Source organism: Oryzias melastigma, linkage group LG20 (assembly GCF_002922805.2).
Source record: "Oryzias melastigma strain HK-1 linkage group LG20, ASM292280v2, whole genome shotgun sequence".
Taxonomy (NCBI): domain Eukaryota; kingdom Metazoa; phylum Chordata; class Actinopteri; order Beloniformes; family Adrianichthyidae; genus Oryzias; species Oryzias melastigma.
The window spans coordinates 7,426,619-7,438,535 of NC_050531.1; the positions used below are offsets into that span (position 1 = coordinate 7,426,619).

At 35.5% G+C, this 11,917-nt stretch overlaps 1 protein-coding gene across 5 annotated transcripts in view; it reads right to left on the reverse strand.

Moving 5' to 3' along the window:
* The window catches only part of rbm33a (RNA binding motif protein 33a), a 31,325-nt gene extending 25,317 nt beyond the window's left edge, over positions 1-6,008 (reverse strand). For 3 of the 5 annotated variants that reach the window (XM_036217339.1, XM_036217341.1, XM_036217338.1), the window contains exon 1: positions 5,688-6,007. In XM_036217339.1, the coding sequence (XP_036073232.1) occupies positions 5,688-5,706 (19 nt within the window). In that variant the 5' untranslated portion in view covers positions 5,707-6,007. Of the gene's footprint in view, positions 1-5,687 lie in introns of all 5 variants that reach the window. The other 2 variants (XM_036217340.1, XM_024279890.2) reach the window with 2 other exon arrangements.
* Between the last annotated feature and the right edge of the window lie 5,909 nt (positions 6,009-11,917).

Below are 11,917 nucleotides of genomic sequence, written 5' to 3' on the forward strand. Positions count from 1 at the left end.
ATTATAAATGTAAACTTTGAACTCTTCAATCATCCAAAATCTTACAATCAATAATTAGTACTCAAGACAACAAAAAGAAGAGTATGTGTAGTTTACAAACTTGTAGGACACAGGGAAAAGAAAAAAAAAAAAAACAATACCCTAATATAACTCATAATGTATCTGTTTATAATGCAGTTTAATTATAAAAACCCGTTTCCTGTTCTTAAATATTGCCATTTCCTTACTTAACACTTCTAGATGGCATCATGTTCTTGCTTTGGTGCACACTTTTTAGGACCACCAAGTTACAAAGATCAATGGCTTATCTCATGGCCCATCTGAACATATTCACTGAGTTTTAACAGGTTTCCCCAACGTTGCCTCTATACATAAATTATCACTCTTGCTCCAGGAAAGGGAGCCTGTGTGAGTAAATAGCCAAAGGCAAAGAGCAATACTAAATTCCCCTCAAGTCTGACACAAACGCTTTGAAGGTGAGACAGTTAATACAAACCAACATGTAAATATGCATTTAGCTGCAATGTTCACTGAGGCAGTCCTCATAAATACAAGTATATTTTATCTGGTTGTACTTTTTTGCTTACATCTTCCCTTTGTTTTTGTCCGATTTAACATGACTTGAGTTTTGTTCCACAAACAGCTTGTTTCAATTCTGTCTAAGTTTGCTTTTTTAGGAGTCTGTTTACAAAGTTGCTGCATAAAATTAGCAAGAAATAAAGTTTGACAATGTTTTTGCCTAATATTAAATGGGAGATTAGTAACAAGCCTTTATTCACCTGTGATTGTTAAACTATAAAGTCATCCTACATAAAAACCTAACAAAACATCTTTGCCTTTCTATTAACCCTTGCTCTATCGGTTGATGTTGGGAGTGAGGTCATCTGGACCCCACAAGACAGTGCGCTGAACAACCCCCCCACCCAAATGATTTTTGATCCTCACTGATGTCTGGGGCAGACATGAAATCCTCTCCACCTTCATCTAAATTCGTCTTAGGATGGAGAATGTAAGGCTTGGGTCATCTGGACCCCATAAGATAACACAAGGGTTAAAGAATGTCTAACAATACTATGAGGCAATGTAAGCCAGTCCAATGAGACAAGTTTAAAAGAAGAACTACTTACAAACTAAAGCCCAATTAATCAACAAAATTATGAAAGAAACAGACCGATGTTCTTTACAGGTTTGGACATGATCCATCTAAGAACTTCCTTCGAACCTTAAAAATTTGAATTTTTCTAGACACTTCATTTAACGGATAAATAAAAACACCAACTTTAATTTTACCAGCAGAAAGCTGTGGCCATTTTAACCTTAAAAAATAAAGACACAAATTCATATTTTTGTAGCCAGTTTATAACAGAGCTCCCCAACTGGTGATAACCATGTTGTTCTTCCTTGTTTTTGATGTGTCAGGAGAGCACAGCCATGCTTGGTGTGAAAAGTCCCATATCCATCATCTGCGTAGTATATAATAAAATATTATAGTGATATTTCAAATGGAACTTCACTTTAAAAACTGTTTCTATTGGTTTTGTGTCATGAGAGAACTTATAAATTTATCAAATAAAATTCCACCTTTGTTTAGTTTAAATTACTAGTTTTATAAATGCATCTTTTCATAGCCAAACTAAATCGGCTTTAGAATGGAAATTTGACAAACAAATCAATATTTATTTAAAGCATGTTGAATAGGAAATCAAATCACTTCAGTAATTGGCAGTGACAACCACTCCTATATCCGTACTTTACAAAATACGGAATCTCACAGCATCAGATGAGTTTGTTGCCAACTGAAGTATCGTTACTATTTGTTAGAAAACATCATTATGAGATATAGATACAATGATGTACAATTGAGCATAAAAGCACGCTAACACAGTAAAGAACAGTAAAACATTCAAGACTATACTGTGCAAAATATATTTTATTTACTTAAAATACAAGAGTTTAAGAAAATTAATAAAAGTCACTTTGTACTTTTAAATTATACTGATAAGATCTTTATTATGTTAAGACTTGACAATAATTCAGTCATTGCATTTGATGGACTTGGATATGGATACTCTGGGTAAAGTTTGATCGGACATCTGTCAAATCAAGTTAATGAATTATGGTTCTTCTTTTACAACGTAGCTTGATGGATTTGAGTTATAGTTTTTTCTGGAAATGCATTTCTGGGCTTAATCAAATATGCTACGGACAGAGAGCAAAAAAAAAAGTTTTTTTCTTCATGAAAACATCGTTGTTTTACATCCAAGTGCTACGCCCCTATATTTATAGTGAGCAAATGTCTGGGATAGCTGCAGCCACAGGCTCTGCTGCAGACCTTGTGAAACTCCAAACTCACAGATATTCATGAGATAACTCGCCACTTATATAGTAGGCACAATAACCCACCCTCTCGGAAGCATTGTGAAACAAATGGAGATGTCCAAATCAGGTTTTTTGGGGCCCGATCCAATTCCGAGTCATTTAATTTTGTGTATTTGCCGATACCGAGTCCCGATCCAATACTTTTGTAAACACATTTAAAACCTGAACAAACAGAATAAACAGATTTGTGTTGTCCCTTATACATATTTCATTAACATTGTTTTATCATTAAAAATTTAAATAGAAAACTTCTGTGAAGTACCAGAGTGTAGTAGTAGAGCAACTATTTTCTTGTTATACAAGTGATAATTAGTCATGTGAGAAAGTTAAGTAACTTTAGCTTTAATATCTTTAGAGCTATTGAACATTTTAACCAAATGTGATTTCTGTCTTCATTTAAAATTCTCAAAAATGAATGATGACTCTGTTTTAGCATGAATTTGATGAGTGTTCATGACTAGCTGATATCATTAGAACCATTTAGAAGGGGGAAAAAAAGAACCATTTATTAGTTTCTCTTTTTTTAAGACTATTTTATTATTATTTTTTAAGTTCTTAAGACATCACATTTTCGGTTTTATTACCACAGTAGGAATTTTCTTAACTTCTATTTCTCTCTCAGATAAATCGAACAAGCATATTAAAGGACAGCTCGGGTCCTAAGGAGTTAAATCACGGAGCTAGCATTTAGCAGTTAGCAGCTCCTGTGTAGCCGTCTGTCGGAAGCACAAAGACTTCACATTAAAAAGAAACAGAAACTGTCATTTTTCTGTTAAAATGCCTATGTTTACGTTAAAAAAACCAATAAAGACACTTGCTGTCAGTTTAAAGCCTTTTTAAAATAGTTATTGATCCCAGAAGTTTGAATCTGCGATCATCTTATTAGCTTGATTGAATTATTTTTGTTAGCGACCCGTTTAAACTCCTGCCGTTTTCTGCTGCGTTTTATGGCAATTACATTTGGTGATCTGTTCATGACATGCAGACTTCTAGTGGAGTATTTATCCAGAATAATAAGCCTGAAATATAAATCGTTGATTATAATACAAAGAACAAATGAAATATCCGATTCTGATCGGGGGAATATGTCCTTTTTCTATAGAGTCATCAACCACGTGATCAGGCCTGATTTCCGATCACGTGATCGGATTGGGACATCCCTAGTGACAAATAGGGTAGACCAGGGTTGACGTAATGTTTACAACAAGGTGAAAACAGAGTACGGCAAAAAAAGAAAAAAAGATTTTATTTTGAAAAATGTACCGAATGCACTTTGCATTTACTAGCATGATTTAGGTCGATTTAGGTTTAGGTCGTTGATAGTCCCAACTTCACAAAAAGTGATTTGGCAAAAATTTGAATCCAACAAAACAGAGGGCCACAGAGGCCATACTGCAGAGGTCGGACTTGATTGGATGCAGCACGAGTGCCTCTCACACTTTTCAAGCAACATAAAGACTCTGGTGGCCGCACGGGAGCCGTAACGGTTGTAGTGTGAACCTGGGGTTAGGCCACCTTGTGGCTACATAGTTGGCCAGTAGTGTGAAGGGTCCTGCCTAAGGACCCACAATGCAAACGCAGGTTTCCTGCACACCACTTCTACACCCAGCCAACAGAGCCATCCAGCCACTCACCTAGCTAATAGGTTATATAAGCTGAACGCATGTCCATGTATTTCTATTGAAAATTTGACAGTACTGAAGCAAAGGCATCCAAACTACAATGCACAAGCATAACATAGTGTAGACAAAATGTTAATGAAATTTTTAACACTGGTAGGAGTTCAGTTTGTGAGAACGCCATGGCTGCTCAACGCAACAGCAGCCAAAGCCTTGAGACTTGTAAATTAGCCTGCAACATTACTGTGAAATGTCAGAGAAGAGTTGAGATTTGCTGTAAGTAGTGAAACAAAACAAAATTGTTAAAAAAAAAACACCAAAAAAACACCAAAAATGTATAATGAATTCATAAAATGAGAAAATTTGTGTTAAATCTTTGGGAAATGAAAACAAGCCCTTAAATATCAGATTCAGACACCACATGCTCTTTAAAAATTAAGTGTAAAAAGTATTGTGGTATCTGAACATAAAATAACTTGCAAAAGCATTTGTGGTTTTTGTTCTCCTCAGGTCACGATCACCCTGTCCTATTCAGCAATCTACTCTCAAGTGTGCATCTTTCAACCAGACGCCCACATCAATAAAACATTAATAAACAGTCCCATGCAAATCTTCAAGATCTGAAAGGTACTGATTTGGTTACTATGGTGTCTCTCTTGAAGCAAGAGACCAAAATCCACCACTCAGAACATGAACATTGAGTAATTCCTTCATCTTCCTGCTTACCAGCCCAGTTTGAAAGTTTATCCAACTTAAGATTTAATGGGTGTAGCTTTCCTAAGTACATACAATTTATCTGTAATACTATGAAACTGAATCTTAAACAAACTCTGAACTTGTAAAATAAATCTTCATTGGAACTCTCATTTAAATCTATAAACCAGATTTTGTTCAGACTAGATCAATAACTACATTTTACGTTGACCAAGTAATACAATTTGGGGATAAGGTTATTATTTTTCAGCACACGTTTGTACAAATCATCCTTTAACAACCAAATCGACACATGAACGCTGATCACAAAGCATAAAATGCTGCATTCATAGGGTTGGCTTAACAAATCCATTCGATCTGAACTCATTGCGCAATGGCGACGAGGCCATCGATTGATTATCATCCAGAAATTGAACAGTATGACAAAAAAACCCGACTGCCTCGTGAACAATGATTGCGCCCCCCCAAATACGTTTACTTATAACCAACTACGCCAATGTTACAGTATCTATGCTATTATTACCAGTGTTTTCGCGGCCGTAATTTAAACAAAACCACGACACTACTATATTTTCAGACTTAAAACTGAATTTAAATAGCTTCGATGCTAAATAAAACCACATTTTAATTGCAGTTACATTAGCAATGCGCGCTTATTTCCACACCATTGGACATTTTGCAGTTTGCCAAGCAACATTTTCTTTTGCTGTTAGCATACATGCTAACCGCCTTTTACGGTATCTGCGATTGAGTGGATCCAACGATGTAATAAAATGTTCATGTGCTCGTATAATGATATGTTTACTTAGTTATACTCATAAATATATTAACATAAGCAACCAAAAAGGTGTTGAATGGATTTAGGTGTTTCAGCTAATGTAAAATTGAGGCCTACCGTGGCAGGAGCCCGTTCGCTGTTTGCTAGCACTAGCTTAAATTAGCTCCAAGCATTGGGCGAGAAAACCCGCTACCTACCTTGTGCGTTAGCTGACATGGTGCAATCTCCGTCCCGCCTAACGTTTGATTAGAAAAATCAGAAATCCTCATCTAAAATTCAGTCCATCGTTTCGGTTAAAACCCCCAAATGCTAGCAAGTGCGGAACGACTTTCCATCCACGACCAGGTCTCAAACATGGCAGTGGTGGAGTCCGTCCGCCGGGGGTGAAACATTGTGGGTGGAGAAACACAAGCAGGTCCTTCGACCGCTTTACTGCACCGCAAAGGCGAGGCAGACTAACATCCAGCCAATTCTGGGTTACACGGCATATTAGCCTATCTGTTCAATGTAGTCTCTACAAAAGCTATAATTTAAGAATCGTATATAATAATTGAATTTGTTAAGCTAAAAAAATAGATCCTTTGTTTACCAATTGGAAGTTGTTGCCAATCTTTACCTTTTGAAATACTTTTCTTATTCTTTATTTGATATAGGAAAACTGGTTAATTTTTTTAAAGTTTGAAATATACTAAATTTAATATATATTATTGAATAATCAATTTAAATGTATTTAAACATCAGGACTCACCAGTGTTTGCCAATCACATCAGCTGTTTACAATGACGCTGGAATGAAACCAACCCCCAAACAGCCTTGTTTTAATTAAAACATATGTCTTTAGTTATTTAGTAATTTTATTAATTTAAAGCAAACAACCAGATTTATGACACATAATTGTGTTACCCCTTTTAAAAAAAATCCTTGAAACTTTATATATGGTTCAGGTTTTAAAAAAAAAAACATTTTTCACATTGTTATGCCTTTTTCTGCTTTGCTTTAAGATTTCATTGAGTCTCTAAAAGTTTGATCTTTTGTTATAAAACAGAAAAAACATTTGATCTAATTTTTTTTGATTTTTGCAGTAAAAAAAGACTAAATTTACCGTTCTGAAAAAAGTTTTTTTGGATAGTTTTAGATTTATTTTGGAATAATTGTATAAAATATTCTAAAATATTTTTGGAAAAAAGCTGCAATTGTACAAAAAAATGGATGTCAGGAACTACCACAAAATCAGTTCATTAATTTGGCAATTTTAAAGTAGAAAAAAGACTCTTGTTTAAGGGTTAATTTTAGGGATACACAATCTCCCATATGTTTGTGTCTGTATATATATATATATAGATACATCAAAGTATGTCAATAAAGTAACCACCATTCTCTCACTCCTCCAACGTTGCCGGTTAGCACCTGTGTGCATCTCACTGCATTTCAGCTCACTGCTTTTCCACAGGGAGCCCCACAGATTTACCTGTGCAGTCAGGCGGCTGCTGCAAGACTCCAAACAGACTTCCTAAGCATTAGCTGACCTGTGGTAAAGCTAGCGAGTTGGCAAACTAAAAGATCAATAAGCTGTGCAATGGGAAAGGCAGGAGAACTGTGGAAAAAAGGTGGAGCAGGTACCCGCGCCTTGAATAAAAGTTCACCCAAAATGGCACAGTGCCCCTCCACAGCCAGAGTTCTGCCACCTAAAGAGCTTTGATAAAACCAAGACTTAGACTAAAGCATCAAGCACATGTGTGCATTCTCTCATAAAGTCCAGAGAGACCTGCTACATAAATAATATAAGCTTTAACCCTTAGGTTGATGATATGCTTTGTCTGGTATAGACAGAGAGGGGCTTATGGCCAATTCCAAGCCAGGTAATAAAAAAGCTGGGGAGGATTGTATACAACAGCACATTCTTCAACTCAACAACAAAGAAAGAGGGAGAGATTAGACTTAATTCAAGGATTTAAGACAACTGGCAACCATTAAAACTTTGATTTTTAACTATTTTAGGCTTTAAAACTAACAGGATTTTATTTATGTGACTATTTAAACTTGGCAATTTTTGCACACTTGAAAAATACAAAGAGTTTGTTTAAAATTTGAGGTTAAATACTTTTGTCGTTATGTTGTTATCACAAATTTCAAGGACAAGGACCAATGCATTTCCATGTAATTAACCCACGCAGCTGAGCAGGCAATCAGAGGAGCAGACAAGCAAGGAAAAAAAAAACATCCTTTCGAAAATAGATAAAACATTTTTTTTCCTAAACTGTAATTTGGAAAACATAACATAAGAGGGAAAGGTCAGATTATTTCAGCAAACAAGATCTTTGTCAGAGTCAAATCATTCAGAGGTTTACGAAAAGGCAAAACGTGCTACACTAGAATGCTTTGTGAAGCTGCAGCTGCATCTGCAGCACAATAGGCAGATCAGAAGTGACTGCACAATCAGAAAATCAATGGATTAAGCTTTCTGCTCTGGGAAAAGGAAAAAAAAGCAATCTTTCTATGTTTTTGTAGAAAACAAAAACCAAATAATCTGTCAAAAGAATATCACAGCTATGGGGTCAAATGATAAGCTACAGTTTAAGAACAAAACTACTCTGACTGGAAAAGAAAATACAAATTTAAAAGCTCAACATGAGCTAAATAGTAGATTTTTTTCATTGAAACATTAATTTTAGGAGTCCACGTGTTCATATATTTGACCTATTAGAGATCTCGTCTTGTGAGCTTCAGGAAAAGATTTTCAAAGCATAACCTCAACCATAGTGTTATAAAGGTAGGTGGAAAAGAAATTTCCTTGAAGAAAAACTGAAAAAGGAAGTGACAACTGAAACAGGAAAACGATTAGTATGCAAAACTTGCATGGGTTGTCTTGTAGTATGCAAAATGGAAAACTTGTCCAAAATTATAAATCAGGAACAATTTTCACTTAAGTGAGGCCGTTTGAATTTATTTTAAGATGTGAATCTGACTTTTGAGTGTTAATGTTTTGTGATTTTTGGACAGAAGATAGCACAGAGAATGCAGAAATTGAGCTTTTATAGGTGGAATTTTAGGAAATTAAACGGAAAAAAATGGTTATGTGAACATGTATAACAAAACTTTAAATAAAAACCTTTTTTATTATTAATTTATGTCTTTTTTGTGCTAATATATTAAAAAAAAATGCCCTTGTGGATGTTATAAGCTTAGTAAGTGAAAGTAAAAGATTAAGAAATCAAAAATTTACATTTTGTCTCATTCAAGACTTTTGGTCACTTTTCATCTTAAAGTCATCAAGCAGACATTTTAGAGATGAAATCCTGGAGTCAAAGTCTGCGTTCACTGTCAGGGTTGTTAGGGTACAGCAGAACTCACCCCCCACCAACCCCAAATTCCTCCTGGGCTGACAAACGTCAACAAAGACCCAAAGAGACACCAAAGAGAGGTGAGCAGTGAACTTGAACTGAAGCCTCATTGTGCTGGCTCATTATGGGGTCCCACTGTGAGGAAGAGGCTATTTTGTAGCACCACAAGGTCAATATCAGAAAGGCAGGGCGAGGGGAAGGGATCAGCCATGAGATTTTTAATTTGGAAATGCGTAAAGAGACTTTGTTGGAAAAGGAAATCGTCTGAATTCTAATAGACTTTAGGGACAAAAAGAGCTCAATAATATTTTCTCCATCACTTTCAAATTTAGCCTGTTTTTACCTTTGTACATTTTTCAGTGCTGAACTAAAGAGTATCAATCCAATTTTCATAAATAAAATCCATTATCAAAGCCTTTTGTATCACAAATTATTACTTTGACAATTCATCTAATTTATATATAAAAAAAAAAAATCTCTAAAACATCTGTTTTCAAAGCAGTTCAAATGTTTCCACCCTGCTTGGACTCACTTTCCCAGGAATTTTGATGTCACTTCCCAATAGATTTGAAAAGGGGAGCTGTCACACTCTATTATGGCAACCTCAGTGTTTCTGAGCTCTATCCAAATCCAGTGGTTTTCCATAACAATGCAAATTAAAGGGTGCAAAACTGGAGCAGACCAGACTTGTTATTTCCCATCCAAAGGACAGTAGATTCTAACAACAAAGTGGTCTGCATGTCCACTGTGGATTTTACAGAAAATGAAATGATGAAATGGGAGTTTTTTTATGTGCAATAGCAAAAAAAAGTTTTTGATGTCATTTTGCAAGGATGAGCAGCTGCATTGAGACATAGATACTAAAGCTATGAAGTTTATAAAAAGTTAAATTATATTCTAAAGTTAATTATTAGAGCCAATTAACAGTGAAATAGCTGTTTGATCCCCAAGTTTTATCCATGATTAAAAATAAAAACTAGAAAAATGGCATTACCACTGCAAATATGAATGTTATTAGTGAAAACTGGTCTTAAACTTGGGTTTCATTGTTAAGCTGCTGAGGGTGGTTAAATACCCACTATAATGAAAATCATGTTTTTAACATATCTTCGTGGTATTTTATCACAATGTATAAAGAATTTAAGATTAAAACTCAATTTCTGAGTATTTCTTTATTCAAATTGCATTGGGTCAGGAGCAGATGGAAACCAGATGTTTGAAAAGGCTTGGGTTTATGACACAGAAACTGACATAGGCGGGCCAAAGTCTCCCTGCTCCTCTCCATTCTGATACATCCGCTTGCAGACAAATACATCCATTAACGTCCTCATTTTCTAAAACTGCATAACCATAATTAAAATAAATTAGGAATAATTTTATAATTGAAAATATATATATATATAGTTGGAGTGGGATTTTTAAGTACATCACTGTTTGATAAGCTTCAGTACTTAATAAAGTTAATTCAAATATATTAGAGGTTAACAAACCAAAAGTTTGAGGAGGAATTTTTAAAAAAGAGCAGACAATCTAAATATGTTTGTAATAGCTAAAAGTATTATATGGGTTTGGGGGCCAAAAAAAGAGAAATTGTAAATTATAATTAAAAAAACTACATTATAGTGGAAAATTGTGACACATTCTGCTGATTGCATTAAATGAATTATTTTAAAAAGCTGATATAATTTATTGTACTTTCATTTTCAGCTTACTTAATGCTAAATAACTGAAATAATTACACACAGGAGCTGAAAAAAAGACATTTTAAGTGGAAACCAATTAAAGCAGAAAGTGCTTGACTAAACACTGAATGTAAAAGTTAGAAATTAGAAGATAAAAGTTCAAATCTAGCGATGCAACAATTCATTTTCTCCATGATTCGGTTCAAACCACAACTTTTGGGTCATGGTTTTGCTTTGGTTTCATATATTATTTATGTATTACAAAAGAAAAAGAAGAAAAATCCTGAAAATGTGATTTTGAAAATGCTAATAAGCAAGTAACAACGAAGAAAAACATTTCTGTTGGTTTTCTCTGTAATGTAATAAAACTTTTTTTTTTATCTTCTATTACCATCTATTAAACTGATGTTTGACATGTTTAACTTGAGAATGTGCAAATGTATGCTGGTGAGATGGACTTTTGACTTGTGGGGCGGCCGTGGTGCAGTGGTAGGGCGGTTGACTCCTGATCAGAAATGAGCGGGTTCGACTCTGCCTTGCCCGCCCATGTGTCGAAGTGTCCTTGGGCAAGACAATTGCCTCTGGTGGGAGGTTGGCACCAGTGTTCGGCAGCGGAGCCACCACCAGTGTGTGAATGTGTGTGACCATCCATCCCTTGTAGTCTTTTAATTATAATTCTGTAGTTTTCAGTAAAAAATAAAATTTATCAGGACATAGTTTCTGCAGAGTGGCAGGAGTTCATCAGAAATTTAGCTTTGACTTTAAGGATGTGACTGTTGGTGAGTAGTACGCCTACCCTCATTTCCCAACATTCTTTTGTTTACATGCTGTCCCGGTCACACACCAACCTCCCACAACTAAGATGATGAGCGATACTGCAGCTATGCAGCCAAACAGTTTAGAGCCAGATGCTTAACAAAGATGTAGATGGATCAATGAGTCTGCAAGTGGATGCATCGGAATAGAGCAAAGTAGGGAACTCTACTCCTGATTCACAACAATATGAGTAAAGACATACTCAGGAATGAAATTTGAACTTGATTTTCTTCATAGAAATATCCTGCATCTTGAAAAAATGCCACATTAACATGTTCAAACCACTAAAAACACAATGTAGATTGAAGCGTCTTTGAACTACGCTAAAACAAGCATAAAGAACTGGGTCAATTACATGTAATATCGTCCCTTATGATCCCAGCCGCCTCTGCTATTTTCTGAGACAGAATAAGCAGGAATCAGTGACCCACATCTCAGTTCAATGAACTGCTTAACTCAGACCTGTTTTATCCACGGCTCTCTCTGTTAGCAGACGGGTGAGGAGGAGGATGGGAGGCGGGATCAAAACCGCTCCGGCAGCTCTGATTCGATGCTGGAACCCATTCCGGTTCCTGATTGGCCACTGGC